This window comes from Papilio machaon, chromosome 3 (genome assembly GCF_912999745.1).
Source record: "Papilio machaon chromosome 3, ilPapMach1.1, whole genome shotgun sequence".
In the NCBI taxonomy this organism is placed as follows: domain Eukaryota; kingdom Metazoa; phylum Arthropoda; class Insecta; order Lepidoptera; family Papilionidae; genus Papilio; species Papilio machaon.
Window position 1 is genome coordinate 7,730,554 of NC_059988.1, and position 23,837 is coordinate 7,754,390.

Sequence of the window (23,837 nt, forward strand, 5' to 3'; positions counted from 1 at the left end):
TTTCGAAAGAATTCCGTTTGACGTGCTTTATTCTATTCCATTTTATATACATACCCGATAAAAGATAGCCAGATGTTACAACTTTCGCAGAAACGGAACGTTTATTATCGAATGACATTTAGTGAGCGAATGATTATCTGTCATAATCGATTGACCGTGGTTCAAATTCTTAGTTTATGAAGTTCTGCTTTGGTCTACGTTTTGTAATAAGGATTCATTTAGACCATGGTTTTAGAGATTAAGCTAGACTACGTAGTTCGGGTTTAAACCAGAGTTGTTGAGATTTATTGTAATAAGGCGGTTTGTGTTAACTGCCACTGCATCGTCGTAAACAAAATTTGTACAGTTATCGGGCGTAAAGTACACCAAAAATTTCATACTAATTTTAACATAATTAACGTTAACTGTGCGAAGGCGATTGTCACAATTATTCGTACTAAGCCCTCTGTAAAGGCCATCGTGTTAACAACATAGTACACATTAATAAAAACATATGTATGATCTTGACACTTGTTTAAAGTGGGATTTTATCGCGTTTTACATTCTTAAGGGATGTACTACTTATATCGATGTTATTTTTTTAATTCGACAGGGTCTCAGCTGAAAATCTTTTCTGTTTATTATAATAGTGTATTAAAAACATCATACCTAGCTGGCTATAACTGTTCAAAAAAGAGCTTTTGGTCATATTCTTTATGCAACGGCTCAACAGCGACTCCGTCTGCACGGAATTAAAAAAAAATATTAATGACTTACCCTATGTCATTTGGAAAAAGTATAGTTTCGGAACAGTGAAAGAATTTTTTAAATATGTTCTGTACTTTCGGAGCCTATTCAATGCAAAATTAATAATTAAATCTTTCCTCTTTATAATATTAGTAACATATAAATAAACTGACATAAAACTCTTGTCAGTAGGGTTCAAATGTAGTAGCGTATTCATAACCTTTTTGTTGTAAATTTATTAAGGGTTGCAATTTTCATATCACATTATATACAAGTAATTTTGTTATTTACCGCATACATAACAAGTAAAGTAAATATTGTAGAAGAATGTTATATAAAGAAATGCAGTTTTTTTTTTAAATATAAACCTGAAATAAGTAGGTACTTAATGTTATTATTAGGAACAATAGTCAACCCTACATCACATAATAGAAATAGAAAATGTATCGATGTGTGGGTGAATTGCACTTGTAGTGTTGTTATGTGTGCAATAAATACTTTGTCTATCCTTCTCTTTCCTTCTCGACATTTCACTGATAGCTGTGGCCTTGTCTAGTCGCATCTAATGCTGGCATTAGTGCGTTCAGATGGACGCAGTTTGTTTTCAAGTTACTCGCTCGGACAATTTTTGTATTTAACTAAATCTAGCAGAACAATACTAATTATTATTTTGAATCGTAGTATACATTAAAGCAAGGCTGAGATATTTCCTCAACTTTCTTCAGTATGCCTTAACCCCCATTGGTTCGTATTTTGACACACTTATAATTTTGAGCTGCACCTAATAAGCATTCTATACCATTGAATAACAAAAAGTTCTTATGAACATTACACATATTTTATCAAATTAAATTTTCTAAAAAGTTAGTTTAAATTCAGAATGGAAAATTATTCTAAAATTGTAGGACGCTAGTTATGATTCAGCATAGGAACAATAAAATCAAATCGTTTTGTAGGTTATCTGCACACTTGAAGAAACACGTAGTGCGTGTATAAACAGATGTAAAGTACGGAAAAAGTTTGCAGACATTATTAATAAATTTATGCGGAAACAATAAAATGTGTCGAGGATCATTCACATTAATAATAAATTATTCTTCTTTGCAGGTGAGTGTGATATGTTAATAGTGGAGACGAGCTATTTTGTACTAAGGTTCGTATTTACATACTTATATACTTTCAAAACATTTACTCAACATTACATTGACTTTATTACAAACTTTGACTCTATCACCACATTTGGCGGGCAAAAGTTAGAATTTGGGGACTCGTTTAGGTAAACATCACGTTCTATGCAGCATCACTTCTAACAGACTTGATCAAGTGCACTCGCAATTCAAATGCTCCTAATGTCCCTGTAGCGAGTGTTGACTGAGCCGGAGTGTTGACCGGTATGTAGGTTACTCCGCGCGAACCGGCGAGCGACTTGCTGCCCCGCGCCCCGCCGCCGCACCACTCCCCCGACCGCACCACGCAACTACCTCTATGATCCGTGCAGTTTTCAAATGGAAAACGCTAAATGCACTTTTCAGGGGAACCTATACGGTGCGAGCGCTCGACCGCAAAGAGAAAAATTAGGTTAATAGTTGGGAGTCGACGTTTTTGTCGAGAAGGACCTTCGTGTTGGCTCGACACTCCTGCTAACTACATTCACACACGTGAACAGTCGCCAGGAATACGATATAGCTGTTAGAATAGTTAAATAAAACAAAGCACAGTCGAGAATATTTTTAGAAATAAAAAATCCTTTTGCCACTAACTGTTTAACTACGATATTATTAGAGGTATTATTGAAAATTTTCTTTGTTTCTTGGAAAAACCTTATCAATATGTTCCTTCCAAATCATGCTCTTTGAGTGATCAGTTCTCGAGTAGTTGTGGTCTTTTAGATTACATATTATTCTAGACTAATGGCGAAGCGCGCGTAATAGTATAACGAATAACTGCAAATACCTATTGAATTGTATTGGTCTAGAGGAAGAATAGAGTGATTTCGCTGAGTAGATTCGCCGCAAGCTATTCTATTAGTAAACTTGGTCTTCTATTATATTGATATCAATCATATCGTGGTCAGTGGGGCAAGTTCGTTCGCTTCTTTTAAACTCAACGCAATAAAAATTCGGACAAGTTCGAGATCGTGGCCGGTGTGCGAATTACTGACACCTACTAATTTGATCTAACACAACACAAGAATTTTTATAATAGAAAAGCTGTAAATATCAGTATTTTCATGCGTACGCGTACGTACATAGCAGCAGTTTTAATTAGTCGCTTAATTAGATCTTGTCGTAGTATAATATTATAATATCTGTTATTTGTTGTATAATATAAAATATTCTGACAAAATACGTAAAGAAATTTCGATAAGCATAAAAATAAAACGCATTAAACATAACTAGTTCGGTAAATATTTTGATATTACTAACCCTGGTATCGAGTTATCTTACAAACTTATTATTTTAAAACAACAGTGATAACGCTAAAATGATCATAATTTTTAGGAGATCGTCAACCGGCCGTGACTTCGTTTAAATTATACATTGACATAAAAATTCGAAGGTTTTCCGCGATAAGATGACACAGAAATCGGACAAAGTTTTCGCGAATTGAACGATCACTCCATACGCGCATGCACCAACGGCCGTCCTAAATATCGAACCTCAGCGATAGAGTGCAATCTAGTGAAAGTGCAGTAGTCAAGGTTCCTCGGACCGACGCATTAGGACTCGCGGCTGACGCAAAATTACGAAGCGACATTTTCTATACAGTTATATCATGTTATGTACTAGCTCGCCTGCTTGCAAACGTATTGGCTTCCTTTCATAATGGGCTTCTAAGCTAATTCCATCACATTGCTCCCGATTATACACTCACTACTCTAATACGCTTAGGCTACAAGTTGTTGTACAAAGAAATGTAATGACATCTTCTTTGGGTACGCAAATATTGGTTAAAACCATGATTATAATTTTTTATTTCAATTCGCATTTATTTAAAATGAAACTGTTTTGAATCAAAATTTTAACGCCTAAAATATGAGCGATTCAGGGAGCGATTTTTTAAGTGCCTAACAATTTTGGTACATAACTTCTGCACTTCAAGTGGTGATTTCAAAAAAGTAAAATAGAGATGTCTAGTGAACAAAGTTTAAGAAATCATAATCATTTTCTTTATATTAATTACACCGAAAGCTCTGTACCTGTCTGTGTTCTTTTTAGTACTCGTACATATTTGTGCATTATCTATAAATTACGGTTGGGAAGTGAAAATAAAGACTCACTTTCGAAAGCGCAAGCGAAATGTGGTTCAGACGCGATGGATCCGACCCGTCCATAGATCATGTAGCGAGTAGAATCGAGAGCATTAATGAATGCGGATGTTGCGCAAGTCGGAATATACGAGGCGACCTAGCCAGCGCCGAGCGGTTAACCACTCGATTTATTACGTTGGTAATACATTGGCCAACGTTTCAAATACGGGTTAGGTGACGACTGTACACTAAATACTGTGATGGTAACGGATTCCGAATATGGCGGACCTACTGTATTAATAATAAAAAGTACTTCTTGAGACGCATAACTATGTGGATAGGGCAAAATCATATTTAGGATATAAAAATTTTTATTAGTAAATCATAGTGATTGTTATTTCTGCCTATTCATTAATCAAGTGGGTTTTAAGTCAGAAAATATCATAAAATTTTTATGAAAATGATATAAAAAATTACTCAAAGCATACCTTGAAAATATATGATAAATATACTAAGAAGCTTACTTTCGAATCGTTTTTAATTTCTTTTTCCAAGCAAACTATTCTCGATTTCTTATTAATAAGTGATGAAGAGAGTGGGTCTTTGAACTGTAAGTTAATGCAACGCCTTCATACACCTCCTACCTACTTCTTTGAAATAGAACTTCCTAGAAAAAAACTCGTGCAATTTATTTTAAAATATTCGATTAAAAAAGCAATCAAAAATACTAATTACCCTATCATCAACGCCATTCAAAAAACTCTTGGACTAAATCCTAAAAAATAAAACGAAGTCTTAAGTTTTCTAATCCTCAGTTTTTTTTTTTTAACGCAGGACAATTAGCAAATGCAAATAGGCACCGACTGTCGTCCGTGTGTTCGTTACTGATTTTCATAAATAAACTTTAGAGGTTGGTTCAGACGTTGATTGTCACGTTCGGTGCGGAGAAACTCACGAAATAATTGGCAGTATTGAGTTCGTGCCCGAAGCGCTCATTATACGTACATGTTGGTATTCCGTGACCTTTTGCTTTTAGACATATTAGTATTACGATTTCAGATTGTCCCATGTCATGAATTTACTTCATAATCGCATTAAACAAGGATACGGTACGTAATTATTAGAAGAAAAAATGTCGGGAAGAAAATATGTTCAAATTAATTAATATATACCGAAACCTAATTACCTACAAAGAAATTAACCTACTTGTATCTTCTGTATTAAGATAATTAATCAATATATATAAGAGAAAGATGTGTTAGTTACACTATTTATAACTCAAGATCGGTCGAACTGATTTAGCTGAAAATTGATGGGGAGGTAGCTTAGAACTAGGAGACGGACATAGGAACTTTTTTTATCTTGTGTGCATTTTTTTTATTCCGCGCGGACGGAGTCGCGGGTAAAAGCTAGTTATTAGATAAGATTACTATTGTATTATTATTTTCATTTATTAAAAATATGCCTTTAATTTTCATAATATATAACACTGTCTAACAAAATGTATGTCAAAATCTTGCAAGCCGATCGTTTATTTTCATCTTATAAAAATTATTAAAAAAAATTGTAACAAACAAACAATATTATATATATTTATAGTTTTCAGGCAAAGAGATTCATAAAAGTCAAGACCTGTTATTCAAATCCGTGTTAAATGAGAATGTAGATCTTGAACCTTTGTTCTAAGAAGTATTTTTTGCTCTGGCATCGTCACGCGTCCGGAGTCAAAATTTTATTTGGTCCAAGAATAAATAAAATAGCGTTTTTTAAATTACATTATATTTAAAATAACATACTAACAAAAACACAATAACATAAGATTCATGATTTAAACATTAATGTTCTAAATTTTAAGCGGTCTTACAAATAATTTTACATCAGATAGTTCTAACTGATAGTATCAGTCTAGGCAAAAAATACTACGTCATGGGTACTTCTGTACCATAATTATAACCAAAACATTTTATAATTAAATTTTATTTATTAAATGTAATACTCTTGATTTTACAGGTAGTGTCTAAGACATTCTTAGTAAAGTTGTTAATCTCTAAAATCTCCGGTCATAGGACATATAAATCGATTAAAAGTAACTTAAAAACGTGTTATTTTATGACATCAACATTCTTATATGTTTATTCAAAAGTTTGAAATGATACTATATGAATTTTATCCCTACTTAATAATTCACGTCCCCCGCTAACGCTTATGTTTGGCGCCAGCGGCCGCGGTCGGCGGCCGGCCTAGTTTCGCGCTAGGAATAAGCGCCGCCCCCGCCTGCGCCCGTCAGCCAAGTACCCGCTCGTTAAAGGACGCATACGAGTGCGGTTCATGGCTATACACACAGTCATTTTCACACCACTTACACTCGCGGACCCTTTGTCGACACGTCAATAGTTGCTAGGTACTCTACGTGGGTTTGAGCGTAAGAGGAGCGAAATATGAACATTATGTAGGTTTATTTACGAAATATCTTATTCCAAGTAGTAAATATTTTTTGTTTTTATCATTAATTGATATCAAGATATTATACATACATAAGGTGATAAGTTTGAACTCATGCTGGCCGCATACAATTTTTATTTTTCATTTTTATACGTACACTAGCCGTCGCCCGCGACTCCGTCCGTAAGTAGCCAATGTGTTCTTCCAGACTATGTTCTACATATGTATTCATTCAGCCGTTCCAGAGATACTTTCTAATTAACATCCATCCATCCATCCATACATCTAAACTTTCGCAGTTATAAGATGTATGTAAGTAATGTACCTATAATTTAAAATAACCAGATCTCTAAATAAAACATCTCTAATAATTTATTTAACAATTATGTATGATATAATGTAGATACATATGCATGAATAAAACTAGATAACACATTAGCTTCTAGTAAATTCTAAGCTGGAATAAGACCGTGCGAAAATTATAATGTAAAGACTTAAATTTATATCTACAGCACTTCGACCTCAGTATATCTTCCCGCACATTCGGGTTCGATGCATGCGACGCAGCAGTCCTTCGATTACAGTTGCCGCTGTGTGCCCCCTGTCACTTGCCGCATGCATGTGTGCGTGTAGATCATAGATCTCTGTGCACGCATTAATGCACACATGCAAACGTTGCCTAGGCGCAGTCATCTCTGTAATGCTAAAAATATTCGCAATTTCCTTTGTGTTGCAAGCTATCACTATTCGCGTTTCAATGTGTGCATGTATGGCCCGTAATAACGCCGGTTATGTTTTCTAGAGGCCAACGTTCGACTGCATTTAACTATTCAAATTTAAGTGGTATTTGAAAACGGGAGCAAATATATTTGTGGTTATTGTGAGTGTAACCACCAGATTTAACTTGTGGATGGCAAGCATACCGATGTTTTATTCGTAGGAATTAAGACGAAACAACTCAAAGACTTTTTTACCAAGTGCACTTTAAGAAATATAAATTAGTCATTATAAAAACTTTAATTATTTAATTTTAATAAAATTATTTTTTATCTATTTCATGCTATAATGTCGCCATCCGTTATCAGTCAACCACTGGACATAAATCTTTCAATAATATGCGGTTCTCTGCTTTTCATAAGCACTTAACTGGATTACAATTTATCCTTTAAAAGTAATCACCATCACAAAAAGTAACTGAACAATCACAGAAAATCTCTTAAAATGTTATAAAGCCGAAATGTGTCACATCAAAAGAAAAGGCAAATAGGGATCATGAGCGTAAACAGATTTCCTCCAAAATTTTCCATGGGGTCTACGTGACCAAGGCTGGCCCGTGCTAACCTAGATTCCATCTCCAACCGAAATGCCGTCGGATCAATACATGGGCCGGCCCGTAAAAAGTCATCTATATGGGTAGATAAAGGATCTCTTGCTCGTGTTGCGCGTGAACTTCGACCTGGGTTTTGGAGGTCATTAACATTTAGGCGAACAAAGTAGGTCGGTGCGTCAGTTGCAGCGTTGCCATGGCGACCCCACCGCCATCTTTGCGCCACCCGTAAACATGGCGACTTGTTTAGATAGCAACTCGACGAATGATTTATTTCAGTATTTACTCATGATACACTTTCACTCTAAGCCTCTGTTTTCTCTTCGAAATTAGTTTGCATTCTTTCGGTTTTGCTATCACTTTTGTATTTCTTGTTAAAATATTCTAAAAAATCCAAAGCGCGATGATTGCTTTTTGTGGATTTAAATTGAAAATAGTATAAATTTTCATTGCTTCAGAAAAAACACGCTGATAATGTGGAATTAAAAATTTGTTGTATTGCACAAGACTGTATAATAAGCAAGATATTGATACACCTGCAACTTCTTTTTATTGTTATATGTTCTGTGGATTAAAAATTTGAAAAAATGACATTTAATATTTGAAATTAGGCGTAAGCAGCCGTATGAAATATATGAAAAGTTTTATTACAGCAATGCTAATTTTTGGTGGTCTCTGAGGTAGAAGAATTTGAGTGCAAACTTTGATTAGGTAAAGTTTAATTTAAACGCATTTAATTTAATTTTAAAATGAAATGTTTAACTTTATTCGCACAAGTCAACAGTTATCGTAGTCTCACCGGCATACGCGCTTACGTCACGTTCCCGTTGGTAGGGACTCGAAATTAGGTCAAAAGGGGGTCGAACCACTGTCACTGCCATATTACATAACCCCTTTAAATAAATACATAGCTAGAGTAATTTATAGATAGAACTCCAAATTTACCCGGTATTGATTTTTTGAGTGATGTTGCAGCTTTTGATAATACATGGATGTAATTTGATTAAATTTTATTAATTGTGATTTTTAAATTATAAATAAAAGCTTGCTAACATAATTTAGGAAGGCTATTTTAAGTCTTTACAATAAAAATATTAATTGCCATTCGTTTATAGAAAATAATTCTAGATCTTTATCGTTTTTTTAAACACGATTCCTTATTGATATAGGCTATATCTTTTTTGGTAAATAACATTTTATATGAAAATAAAATACATATTTTGCGGTCACATCAAACAACTTCTGAAGAACTGGCTCTAACATTAAGATGTCTTTATTTCAGAATCTATGCGGTATTTATATTATATTTATATATTTATATTATAAGCGGTATTTTGTTTCGAGTATATGGGATAACAGCACAATGCGCATGCGTAGAAGAGTGGGAGACCTCTACTATATCTATCTCTATCACCCTGATGCTAATGTACGTTTGCGTGCGCTAGCGATCTCATGCTGTTGAATTGTACCTCAATATAAACATAACAGGAATAAATGAAATTGGTTATCATTGATATATTTTGCAGGAATATGACTGACACAAAGAAAGGGTGAGCAAACTTGTATGCAAATAAGTAAAACATCAGGAAATTAAGTAGGGGATTTGTGAATCGTATCTTAAATTTTAAAAATATTATTGCAGTGTTTTTGGTATTCATTACTCATCACCTCCTTGACCTTGTCCCACCTACGTAAGGTCAGTGCACCAGGTTTCCGTCCTCCAAATGAATCTGTCTGCCGTCATCTCCATTGTCACCCCCTTCTTGATCATGTCATCTTTCACGCAATCCATCCATCTCTTCCTAGGCCTACCTCTACCGGTGCACCCCTCCACATTCATGATATTCATTACTGAACATGTATTTTATAATACCTTAGTATTTAATTAACTTCGAGTCTTACTTTTCTTTAGATTTTTTGTTTTTCCTGTCGTTAAACTTCTAAATAAACCTTGTCTTTGTAAAGAGAAAGAGAGGCTGGAAAATATATTTCATACAATCACTACGACGACGGCTATACGGCTATTACAAATTCTTAATCCATGAGTTGTGTTAGTTGACATTACATACATTTGGGTAAATTTTTTGATTTACTCTTAATATATGCGAGAAACTTAAATTCTTAGGGCCCCTGACATTGAGGTCTGACCTCCTTGTGACTTTTGGCAGTCGCCTTGGCATTGCAACAGGGCCGCAGCCGCAATGGGCCAGGCTCTGTTCAAAATGTATACTAAATAATTACCTCGTGGTTACATTCGGATGGCCTTTACCTTCACGTTTATTTGGACTTGTTGTTTTTATTTCGTATTAAATTTACATACTTGCGTGTTAATTTACTTTGAGATGTATATATTCGATTTAATCATTTCTGTATTGTTCTAAGCTGGAAAGAGATCTTCTACTTTAATGTTGACATCACAGGAACAAAAATATAACACTATGCTTGCATTCATTGTAGATCCAGTTTAACAAAATCAAGCACTGTTGCGCGTCCTTTTTCCTGTAGAGGCGGTAAGCGGTTATTAGTACGATTAAAAGCAAATATAACCCTGCAAAGCAGCGAGAAAACTGGAATCAACTAAAATATCACAGCATTCAATCCTCAAAAAAATTTAAATGACGAGGGAACGTACAATATTGTGTTTACACTCTCTATTTTGCTTGTATAGGAGGTTGTATAAAATGAAATACATAATTATAAATCAAAACACAAACAAGGAAACGTTATTGTTCAGAATAGAGTTCCACGAATAATAATAATCAGTTTCGAATATGGATTAATGTAACTTGAATGGCAAGACCAAATAATGTTCGTAGAGCACGAGGAATTTGTACACGTGAGTGTCAACGTCTTCATTTTGTATGATCTGTATTCAATACAAATAGTAAAACATGAGATATTTGATTGTTTTTTTTAAGGTAAGGTAAGAAAAACCTTATGTGCCCACTGTGTTGTTTCAATAAATCAGCACTAGCAACTTTGTATATAGGCCAGCTTAATTGGGAAATTATCAAAGAATTTCAGTGTTTCTCCTCCTTTCTTAGGTCCTTTATCTTAGATTTTTCAACATTAAAATTGAATTCGTTTAATTTACAACAAAATAAAAATAGAAAATCAGATAATTCATCAAATATTTTGTCCTAATGGTCAAGGTATTCCGCCAATAACGCAAAGATCAAAGGTGAACATTATAAAAGGTGTCTTGATGATTGGACATTTTAATGTAGTTTTGGCAAGTCAAACCCCGGCCAGTGATAACGAATGCACCTCGTATCCCTGTCGGAGGCGCTTGCGCGAAGGCCCACTTCGTAGCGCGAGGTCACGGGTTCGTTCCCCGACTTGTATTGATCGAATCTACGGGGCCGGAAGTAGAGCTCCGGTGCAATGGACGTTAATGGAGCGGTAATACCCCCCGGAAATTATTAAATATCATCTATGCAATAAGAAATATGTTTCACAGATATTTGGCATCTTTCGTTTATTAATAAAACCACATACTACAATTAAGTATATTAATTTATAATTAAACTTTACTGAATATGAAAAGTAGCCTTTTGAAATAAATTATAAATCCATAGGAGTTGTACAAGATATGTACAACATTTAAAATTTTATTTTCAACATTTGATATTCTAGATTCCCAACGAATATTAAAAATGTTTGAATAGCTAAAGAAAATAAGATATAGGTTGTGTAAATATTTTGCTCTATTTTTACCATCGCAGATTTCAATGCTACTTCTGATTTTATTACTATTAATAGGTGCGTCAGAGTCGTGATGTGAACTGTTTTAAAAATCGAATAAACCTGATTAACTGACATCTAAGCAGACATTTAGCCTAAACATAGCGAAACACGGTTAACGTTTTTCAGTCTGCGCGATAAAACACCATGTTTGAAGTATCATTTGGAATTAATGCAGCGAGATTAATTAAGATAATCTAGTTACACTTGACATTGACACAAAACTATTCTAAGACTAGAAGGAAAATGATTGAGGCGCTTCAAGGTTCGAATACTATTCATGAAATTGTTCTAACAAGTCGCCTAGCTGATGCTAAGACAATCAATATTTATCATATTGACAGTTACTTGAATTGTACTATCTATGGGTCCCACTGCAACAACAATCAAACACAGTTATATAATATACATATACATAAACATGTTAGAAATAAAATTTAGTTATATACTTCGCGGGTAGGTCCATTCCATTTTGACGGTCTGTATACGGCTAGACCGATTTTAAAGTCTAAGATAGACCTAGATATTTAGAAATGTTTCTAAAAACATATAAAATTGAAATAGTGTAAACAGCGCACGCAACGCTATCGCTGGAGGGGTGTTATCGGCCCGTTATAAGTAGGCCTCGGAGGTGGGTCAATGGCGTTCGTTGCCTCGCTGCAACCCGCACGTGCTGGCCTCGGCCGCCCGACCGCCCGGCCGCCGGAACGCCCGACCACCCGACCGCCCCGGCTCGACGCCCCTAAGCCCGACCGACGCCCGGCGCGAACTTTATGCCGATCGTTACTGATCTATAAAAACATTCGCAACACCGATATGCACTCTACAGTCGCTTCTACAAATAACTCTAATCTTTGGCGCTTATTTATAACATATTAAAAGGTAAAATATTACAACATATTGCTTCTAAACAAAATGTGTCTGATATTTTTATTTGAAGCAATATGTAATAAACAAAAGAATATTACTTAATATTTCCACAGAATTGACTGATATTTTAACTTCTATATAACTAGCATATTAGGTAAGAAATTATTTCTGTATTTGCATTTTTTGTTCTTTGTATTTAAGTATGCTAATATGATAATCGATAAGAGTTTTCTTGAACGCATTAATTAAAGTTAAAGGCCATCATTTTTTTATATTTTTCTTTGAAAGAATTTTGTTTAATTATATTTTGTTTTGTGCTGTTTAATAACACTATAATACCTTAATTTGAAGACGGCGCAGCATGTGAAACCGTGTTGCACATCTAGAATAACATATAGACGACATAGTTCTGATATGAAATAAGAGATGTCGCTAGAGTGAGTCTGTAACGACATGACGATGTTGGTTATAAATAACATAATACGAGTCATAAAAAATACGTTAAATATTATTTTATTAAATATTGTTATTGTTATAGAAAAGATAATTTATATTTTTTAATTTTTTTCACGTTTCGTCTATTTACGTTAAAACGTTTTTAATTAAGTTGGATATTAAATATTATATATCAAAAAGTTAATTAAAATAACATAAGAGAGTCATCTAACCTGACGTCGGTTTATATTAGCTTTTTGATGTAATGTTATCTTATGTAGGTACTAACACGCCGCTAAGTAAAAGCTATTTCTGTAGAAATATTTAATATTTCAAATGTTTTTTAACATTACATCATAACGTTTAATTAACCTACTACTTTTTCATTTTGAATCAATGTAATGGATAATTTTAGAAGAATTCTCAATGCCACATTTATGAAAAGCGTTTCATTTATCAGTCTGTGAGGGGTGGAGACGCGGGCGGTGTGAGCGGGGTGTGGGCGGCGCGGGGCGGGTCGGGAGGCTTCAGCGCAGGTACTAGGTGGGTCAATGACGTTCGTTCACCCACTGCAGCTTGCGCGCACCCTGAAACTAGGGCGCGACTACATAACTCCCCCGGTTGCTAAGTGTCGCATGCAAGGCGACAACGTCCTGTTTTTCATAGAGGGTTCTTGAACAAACCCCTCTTATGTGAGCGGGTGCATCTATTTTTGTGAACAAAGCTTAATGTGAAATACATACTGTATAGAATACATGTAAGAGATAATGTGCACGATTATTAACTGTTCTATTTCTACGTAATTAATTAAAAATAATATGATACTATACAAGTGGTGGGTAAGAGTACAGGACAGCTCAGTAGTTCACGATGCAAAGGGCTTTTAAAGCGAAACTATTCTTAAATAAAAATTCCTAATTTAACTGCAACAAGCAATCATATTGATTAACTGCATACAGGGTCATTGAACCGTAATAAACCGAAACGTGAATGACTTTTATATGGAATTTTTGGCACAGGTACAATTTACTAGTTCAACTGCCAAACTTTAAAGTCTATGTAACCGTACAAACTTACCTGTTCTCACATTATTTTAAGACTTCTATAGATTTCCTTGAGATGTTTTGGTAAAGATTTAACCAACAATTACTTTAACTGTACACTTTAATAAAATAATTTTTAAGTTGTACTAATAGCTTTGTATGAAATTTATCCGATTTTTTTTTAATTAATTTTTAAAATGTATCCGATTTTTTAATGCTAATAATTCTTGAAAATTAGATAACGTGATGAAAATAGCTATTAATAATTACCAATTAATGGTTAATGAGCGTACTACATCTGCAGAGATAACAATGTATGTCTGCTTAACTTGACCTTAACTAGATGACTTTGAATGAACCATTCAACGGTTAGAAGATTCATCTTACGTATTTAAAGTAATAAGCTTTAAAAAGCAATAAATAATTATTTTCTAAAGTGTGGTATCAAATGAAATAACTATTTAAAATCTACACTTATTATTGGCTTTCAATGTATTATTAAGCTTGCATAGCTCCATTCATATAAAAATATAGTTTTTTTCTGCATAGAGATTTAAATTTTTTTTATCAATCAAAGATCGAGAGAACTCAGCAGGTTGTGAATTAAAGTACACTATTTTTTTTTTAATTTATAGATAAATGATTTTAAAAACAAATGCTTAGATAAAAAGACGTTGTATTATTTTATTTTAAAATGATTAATGTCAATAATTCCGATCACGTTTACAAATAAGCGCTCAGCAGCGCTAGCGCTATTGTTGGACCATGACCTTAATGACACAAAATGTTATTAAATGCTTTAAAACGCTTTACAGTCTATTTATTTAATATTTATTTATAGAAATATAAATATTAGAATTAAAATAGAAATTGCAAATACTCAAGGTCATTTATTCCAAATTCACCAGTAAAAGACATAAATTAATATTATTTCGTTATTTATTTACATCAGATTATTTGGAGTAAGTATTCCAAAATGTGTAAGAATTAAATATACTTGTTTAAATAGTAGATTATTTTTAATTGTGAACAAATAGAGTCCTAATAAAATTGAGATTGCTGTCATAAAAATATTTTGTTACATTTATACAACGTATCTATCTCTTGAATAGAATTATTGTTTAAATATACTTTTAGAATTAATTAATAGTTACTAAACATTATTTAAATTGTTTACCGAGTCCGTGGTAATTCGGTTTTTTCTCCATTTTAAAAATTAGCAGAATTACGCTAGGATTAGAATCCATTTAACATACGAACACGTACTGTGATGATAAGGAGGGTCCTCGTTGACCCTAGCCGCAAATCATTCAATAAGGTAAGTTATCCTGATAGAATGTACTACATGTATGTTAGCGTCAACGTATTAACAGGTATAGCTATTGGTCCAACGAAAGTGTTTAGCAAGAATTAGATCATTACGTAAACGCATGTAGCTGACGTGTGACTAGACTGGTTGCATCGAGTCAGTGCTAAGTACATCTATACGTACCGAGTAATGTTGGAGCCTTCGTCTATGTACTCGTAAAAGTAGATAGAATGTCTAAGTCAGCCAGGCCAGTAGGAGCCAAGGCTAGGTTGTTGAAGTCATCCATTCGAATTAAGACTCAGTGCGCACGGCGTACGGTTGCATTCAACTTATTGCAGAGCTTCAATGACGTTCGTTGACTCGAGCGTTCGATGCCGGCGCATTGCTGTTTTCCTTCTCCGTTTTCATGCATTGATATTAGAAACTATTGATGCTGTTTGTGCCATATTATAACGTTTTAAATGTTTGTTTATGAGACAGCAAAGTACTAGTTTCTAGACTAAATATTCAAATGACCTATCATGCAATATGCATTCAATTTGTCGTAGTATAATTTTCTACTATATTTTAATGTGCGGGCTAGTAAACTTAGGTAGACATTTAAGTTTAACTATTAAAAAAATGTAAAAAAATTCGTATACCAGGCGATCATAACATTGCCTCCGCCGATTCCGCGTTCTAGCTGTTATGAAGACGTAACTATTTTTAAAAGCCAGAAGGTTTATATCATTTGTCGTCTTGGTAGTACAAAAACCAATTACGGTAGACACCCGCCACGTAGAGATCGTCTTCATTACGTGATGAGTTAGAAAATATTATGTGCAGTGACGAGGGTCCGCTTCGATTGGTCGGTGCAGACGTGAGGTGGCGCGGAGCTCGTGACCCAATTTCGCAGCTGCTGGTTTCAGCAGCGGCGAGGGTCTCAGCGGGGGCGGGGCGGGGCGCGGGGCTGATCGGGGAGCGGTGCGGGGGGCGGCAGGCAGCGAGCGGCAGGCGGCGGGCGGCGGGCGGCGGGCGGCGGGCGCGTGTCAATGCCGTTCGTTGACTCGCAGCAGCGGCATCGACGCGGCCTCCGCCTTACATAACCACCAACAATGAGTGCTCGGCGAATGCGTGTGATGTGATGTACCCACCGACCACCACTCGATACGTTCTGTTCACTCGTAATAATGTTCGAATGTCAAATTCAATAGCGAGTACTACTAACGATTGCCCAACCACTTCGGGTATCGTGGCCTGTAGTATTGTACACTGCAAATGCGCGATGGACTATTTTCGTTTTGTTCTCGAAGTCCAATGTTAACCCACTTGAACCCGTATTACAATTCATAGATTTGTAGGGCTAAAGCAACAAATTCATACTACGCCATTCCATATGTCGAGGTCTACATCTCCGTCAAACAAGTATAAAGTTAAATAAACAATTTCACAAATGAAGTAGGTACATATAAAGTCATGTGTTTTAAAATTCGATTTTTATTTAATTTAATTATGTAAGCTTATTTTTCTGTTAAAAATTATCTTAAAATTAACATTGAACTCGATTGTAATACTTATAATTAAATTTAAAACATATCTTAAAAATAAAAATATTCTAAGAACACTTTTACATTAGAGAGGGTTTTAATCATGAGGTGAATTGAGAAATTCACAAAGGCGGTGTGAATGGATGTTGAAGTGAAAAACATGATTTGCGCTTCAGCGAGGGCGCAGCGGTGAGCGCGTGAGGGCGGGCGGCCGAAAGTGAAAGATACAGGACGTGTGCGGGGTGTGCGCGGGGGCCGGGCAGCAGCGGCGCGGAGCGGACGGAGCCGCGCGGCGCGCCTAGCTCCGCGAGTGCAGCGCGCCGCAGCCTCACGCAAACAAAACTTTAGTTACTAACCTACTTCCGTGCGGGCGCCAACCGCGGTCGCGACTCCACCGCACTGTACTACTAGAGAGTACGTACGACGCTTATCTATGACGCTACTCAGTGATGAACTGTTTCACGAAAACACAGAACCTGTTGCGGTCTACCGCCTGTTCTGAATGGACACTAATGTTATATGCAGGGGACGTTTGAGCGAAATGTTTTACGGTGAGACGACGTGCACAAGCTTTTATGTCCTTTTTAAAATCGGCATGCACTTTATTTTTTTGATCGTAAATTGATTGTTTTTTTTATTTACCAAACGGCCACGCACACACCTATAAAGCACGTAACTGTCTTCGTATACGCTCAAGCTTTTATTTTTTTTAGTGATTTTATATTTTGGCGCCATTTTTCGATCATGATATAACATAAAAATATTCTTACCAAAACAACTTTAAAGAAACAAAAACGTTTCAACATGAATCCAAAGATCTACTATTTATGATATTTTGGGGTCAACTTAACATACCAACTTCTGTGCTGCAGTACGTTGCAAGACAAAACATATTTCAGTTACATTTTATTAATATTTCTAATTTAAATGTACGTAATGTACCTAATAACATTTCATTTACTTTCGTACATTTACATTTCTTTGTAATTTTATTAATACATGATAATATTTGTCAACTTAAAACGGAACTTGATGCCCCCATCAGAAGTTTGTTCTCGAAACCAAACCAACATTCACTTTAATCGTAAATGTAATTGATAAATATCCAAGTTGATATATCTTTTTGTCACTGTTACAAAATTATAGAATTTTTTAACCTATAACTCGAGTTTCTTATCCTGTTATTTATAACAACACCTATTTATTAAGATTTTTTGTTTCGTTCTTGTTGCTTTTAAGAGCTAGTGTTGCTAGTATAGCATTTATTTTTTACCAATTACATTAATATGTAGTTTAAATCCATAAAGAAATATTTTTTATACGTTGCATCTGCTGCCCTCTGGCGGCAGGTTTAGTCAACTACATTTGCCACATGCGAATTTTCATTGTATAAAGATGTATGAAAAGATTTTTAATCTGTGACGATCGTTATATATGAGACGAACATTCAGTATATTACAGTTACTTAATAATATACTGAAAATAAGCTACCTAATGCTTCGCGATCTTTACTTTTTATCTTAAGTTAAATATTCAATAGCATTTAAAACAAATGAATAACTAAAACCTGCATTTAATAATCATGGTTGCTCTTCAACAAAAGCAGATAGTTGATGTACCTAATTAAAATTGGGTGTGGCCCAAAAAGTTCTTGAGAACTCAATTGCTGCTCCAATTGGTATACCATGTTTATGGAAGTAGTCAATACAGGCTAAATCTGTAGATAAACAAAGAATATTAGTGTAATGTCTTAACAACAAGTTTCTTGTTGCTAGAGGGCGCTCAAGCTGCTGTTTTCTGTTTACAGTGGCGCCCTCTAGCTAAGCTGTCTTAGCGTTTTCAACAAAAATGTAGCATAAATTTAAGTTAATTAGATTTGTTTTTACAAGGATTTTAAATACTAGTTTTTTCTTTAAAAAGTTTTATTGACCGTGTAATAGAATATTTTATATATTATAGAGACTGTAAAGCCGATTTAAATGAACATGTGTCGTAATGTTTCATGATCTCATAGTTAAATATATATTTAACGGTTAGCAACGCTAACTGCGGTCAGAAGCAGACCAGATTATCGTCCGTCGAAATACCTACCAACCTACTTTATAATTTCTTGGCTACGATAAAAAACAAAAAGTAAAACTTTCATATAATTTTGAAGCAAATTTAATTTTAATAGAACACTTTGCGAATTTGGTTCTTAGAGCCTATTTTTGCATTTTATATGTTCTAATAGAAGAAGTTCTAACAAGGAACATGGTAATCGATCATTATAAAAAATATGATAAAATACGTAATAATTAAATACATAATGTATGTATGTGTGTTATGAAAGACGTTCATAATACAGCATTACATTCAATACACTTACAAAGAAATATCAACATGTGTGCTTCACTCATACGGGTGCATGTGTGCGTTCGAGCGTTGATTGCGTTGATGTGCGCGCGTTTTTTTTTCTGACGAAAATGCGCGCTCGTTCGTCATGTGGACTCTCAAAAGAAACTAGGTCGGTTCAGTGACCTATATGTTTATCTAACGATTGTGCGCCGGTCTCCTCGCCCGTAGCGCCTTGCCCGCCTTATCATATTATCGCGTTCGCGTTTCGAGTTTAGGTTATCTATCGGGCAACCTGTCTCTTGCACTATTCCTATAGATAACGACTGGTGTAAACAATTTTTAACATACTTTCGTATGTACACTAATTATTACAGGTCTTACTGAATAACAAAAATAATAATTACACAAGCTGTCAGACATTTTTTTATTTTAACCAAAAGGAGACTTGATAATTATACTAATTGCAATAGAACTTTTCCTGGAATTTTAGCAACAGGTTTTAGTCTTACAAAAATCAAAAGAAAAAAATGACTTGTCAAATAATGACTTTAATGAGATCTTATAGGTCAAATTGTTCCATTCAGTTCATGCAACTCTTTTCGCCGTTTCAGTATGCTTTGCGCAGAATAAAAATTCAACTTAGTTTAGTAACTTATTAGTAATATATAGAGGACATAGTCTGAAAGAACACTTAATTAAGTTTTTTTAATTCCATGCAGACAACAGCTAAATATTGTAAATGCGAATGTTAAGATGGATGGACGGATGAATGTTTGATAGAAGGGATCTTCAGAACCGTTAAACGGATCTAACTTAATATTTGGTAGATGTATAGTAGTTCACAGTGTGGAAGGAGACAGGTTACTAATTACGTTTTTTTAACAGGCGACAGCCAGTAGAATATAAGTAGGCTATTTAAAACGCAGATTAATTTTCACATTACCGCGCCACTTTCTCTTAAAATTATGCTTAGGTCATACTGATGCTCTTTTGGATAAGATCCTGCCGACATGTCCGATACTGACTGCCAACTTATCAGATGTTGAAGGCATCTTGAACTTTATTGCATTGTTTTTAAAGTTTTGATTCAAATTAAAATTATTGAAGTTACGTTAGAGAAACTTCCACCAGTCAGTTTTTACAACCGATTTATTCGAATAACTAATTTTTCTTTTAGGTAAAATTAACTGCATCGTGGAGCTATTTATTTAAGGATTTCACATTTTTATACAACCTATGGAGAAAATTAGTCGGGAATTAAGGAAATTGTCTTCATAAAAACACTTATACTATCAGAAATCAATTTCATCTGCTTTACGATAACTAAATAAAAATAATATATTCAAAATAACATGTTTGAGTGCATTTTTTGAGAGAAATGGATTTTATTAGCAGTGATTTTATTAACAGATTACGACGCGCCTGTCAAGGACAGAGAAAGTGTAGAGAAAGGCTAAATAAAGTCAAACCGCCTCAGATTTACATTTCTTATATAATTTTAATTCTAGAATAAATTTCTTTCGTGATACCTATTTACATACATGATTTTTTAATAGTACCAAATCGATATATTTAAGGAAAGATTATAATAAACAATGTACCAATAAAAATATAATGTAACCACATTATTCATTTAGAGAATGGCTTTTAGAACAAAACATTCATATTTATTAAAATTTTATGAATGTATCAAAAAACGAGTAAAGTCGTCAATTACTCAATAATCTTGTAAGATGAAATAAAGTATCAGATTATTAGATTTTGTTCGGAATGCCGATTACGGTCAGAAAACGCTCATTAGAAACGTAGGTCATAAGCAATTAGTATCCCAAGCCAGTTACCTTCGAGCGCCGGAGGCAGCCCTTCATTTTCGTTAGCGCCGTCTATATTTTACCTTCGCGAAGGTAAACGCTTGCTTACCACAAAATCATAATTCACGTAGTCATTTTATCTCCCTCGTGCACGTAACGCGAACAAATGCAGTGAGCGAGATGGAGCTAGTTAGATACTGTTATTAGTTGATCTAACGCGCACCAAGCGTAAGGTCGCTCGGACAAAACGTAGATGCGTCAACGAACGCTGGCAATGTCACAAGGAATGTATTATTGTAATACTATTGATGGTAGGTGCGTAATTCTGTACGTTGAAAAATTCATTATATTCATAAACGTAACGAATACATATATGTAACGGGTTTCTATTGCTCATTTATTCTAAATGCGAAATATAAGGTGAAAATGCATCCAGTTATTTTCCAACGCCTTGAAAACGAAAATACGATCTCATTTAAAAGTTAATACCTTATTTGTTATACTTCTTACCTGTATTTGCTTAACATAAGCTTATAAGGTTATTGCGACATTTGAACTTTTATTATTATTGCCTTTATCTATCTGTCTTAGAGCTTATTATCATATTTTAGTTCTGGATGGATACTTCAATGGTCTGTTTTAAGTCACATGAGGGTGTACAAACTAAGATTACGTCTGCACAGGTGTGAATCAATACACCCAAATTTAACAATATCTTTGTATAAAGTTACTAACTGAAGAAAATAAAATATCGTCCGGAAATCTATTCCTTTTTAGAGTTCCACTCGGCCATCGTGTTGTGTATCAGACTACGGATAATTAATAATTATATTTATTTATATTAAGCTCCTATCCGGAACTACCGTTCAAGTTTAACAAGTATGCAAATCGTAACAGAGCTTTAAATGACTTAAATGCAATATAACGCTATTCTTGCGCTATATTTATTTTTCGGTCAAAAAGTTTATGTACATAAAAGCTTCTAAACTTAAGTTATGTAATTTGAGTTATATTTTATAATCTTTACCATTTTTTTTTTCAAATTTATATTAAAAACTTGCATGCTTTCACATCGAGACAGCTTTTATTTTTTATCTTTAATACTTGGCAGGGGTTAACTAATATTAGAATTACACATGGTTCTGAAAAATCTGAATAATCACATAGTTCTAAAATTAATTGTAACCAAGTTTATTGTGTTATTAGTTACTAGAATAAACGGTTGTTTAATTGAAGTTTTAATTTATGTGAATTAAACTGCACTAACTTGTACTTGTTGACAAGTGCTGTCAAATTTATAATGCTATTAGATAAAATGTCACTGCTTGCTTAGATGCCGTATTTTAATAGATTGAATTAAATAAATCTAGTCTAATAGTCTTGTGATAGGCGTGAATTCAGTATCTCGTTCAAATATTAGAAAGTCGTAACGTAGTAACCTATTTTGGTCATTATAATTTGCGGGTTCTTAGTATGTCTAGATTATACCCGATAAGAATAATTTGTGTTTGAAATTAGAATTCTATTTTTTTATTTTTAAAATAATGTTATGAAAAATAATTATTTTTATTCTATAATTTTTCTCAAATGATTCTGAAATAAATTTACTGATAGCGAAGTAAATATTTTTATATTATGACGTTTGGCTTAGGATTTAAATTCCGCTCAAACGTTAATGGCCCTAAGTCAGCCTGTCGACGCCTGTACTTGGGCGTTGTGCGCTCAATGGCTTTATATGGGGCACCGGTGTGGAGCGTCGCCCTGAACGGGCGTACGGTCGCCCTGTTAAAGCGGCCGCAGAGAGTGATGGCCATCAGGGTTATCCGAGGATATCGCACGGTGTCCTATGAGGCGGCCTGCGTCCTGGCGGGATCCCTGCCATGGCTACTAGAAGCAGAAATTCTTGCGGCGGTCTTCGTCTGGCGGAGCACTTGGCACGCGGAAAACGGTTCTCCACCCCTAAAGAAAGAAGTTGAAATGGTGAGGGAAGCAAAGCGGGAATCAGCTGTTGCCAAATGGCAACGCCAACTTCTACAGCCGAATTCCGGCATCAGGACCATCGAGGCAGTTCGTCCTGTTCTTAGGCAGTGGATGGACAGGATACACGGGGTGCTCACCTTCCGGTTAACACAGGTGCTCTCGGATCATGGATGCTTCGGCAAATACCTGCACCGGATCGGGAGGGAGCCGTCCGCGGAGTGTCACCACTGTGACGGCTGTCTAGTGGACTCCGCCCAGCACACGCTGGAGGAGTGTCCTGCGTGGGCAGTAGAGCGCCAGGATCTTATGGCCAATGTGGGCAATGATTTATCTTTACCGGCTATTGTCAGCAGAATGGTCGAAGCTGACCAAGCATGGGAGGCAGTACAAAAATTTTCTGAAGCGACCATGTCTCGCAAAGAGGAAGCGGAGAGAATAAGGGAAATAAACTCCCGCAATCCCATCCGCAGAAGTCGCATGGGGAGAAGAAGACGGGCGTACGCCCAAAACCTTCCCCCCTAGCATGACTCGAGTGGCGGGTTAGGGGAAGTCCGCCACTCAGAATGAGTAGAAGAGGGCGCGTACGGGTTCCCGCGCGCAAAAAGAGGCTTATAGTAAGAGGAGGCTGAGCCAATCACCACCGGGACGTGTTGAAGAATACATTAGTGTCCCCTCGCCCCGGTGCATGGTGAGGTAGAGGGAACCAGAGGGGTTTAGTGGGTATGCTCCCTTTCTTCCTGTCCCACCCGGGGCCAGGAACGGGGAGGAGTCCCACATACCCACGCGCCTTTCCCCAAGGCTCGTGGTATGCGTAACCGCATTCCCTCTCTAAAAAAAAAAAAAAAAAAAAAAAAAAAAAAAAAAAAAGGATTTAAATTCCGTTGCAACATCTGTCATTATTAAAACTGAAAAATTCCGTAAAAGATAAATTTGACCCAGTTTATGCAATTCTGTTATCTCAATTAATAATTAGGGACAAAGTTTCTGCTTGCTAAGAAGTCATTTTGTTTTATTTTTTTAGTGAACCAGCCGACTGT

At 35.2% G+C, this 23,837-nt stretch overlaps 1 protein-coding gene across 3 annotated transcripts in view; it reads left to right on the top strand.

The window, feature by feature from the left end:
• Positions 1 to 23,837, top strand: part of LOC106719598 (hormone receptor 4) — an 85,112-nt gene that overhangs the window by 28,323 nt on the left and 32,952 nt on the right. For 2 of the 3 annotated variants that reach the window (XM_045685728.1, XM_014513963.2), the window contains exon 1: positions 17,025 to 17,223. The exons of the other annotated variant lie outside the window; for it this stretch is intronic. Coding sequence is in view for 1 of the 2 variants with exons in the window: in XM_014513963.2 (XP_014369449.1) it covers positions 17,175 to 17,223 (49 nt within the window). In the remaining variant the exon portion in view is untranslated. Of the gene's footprint in view, positions 1 to 17,024; positions 17,224 to 23,837 lie in introns of those variants that run through there. 3 annotated transcript variants of the gene reach the window in all.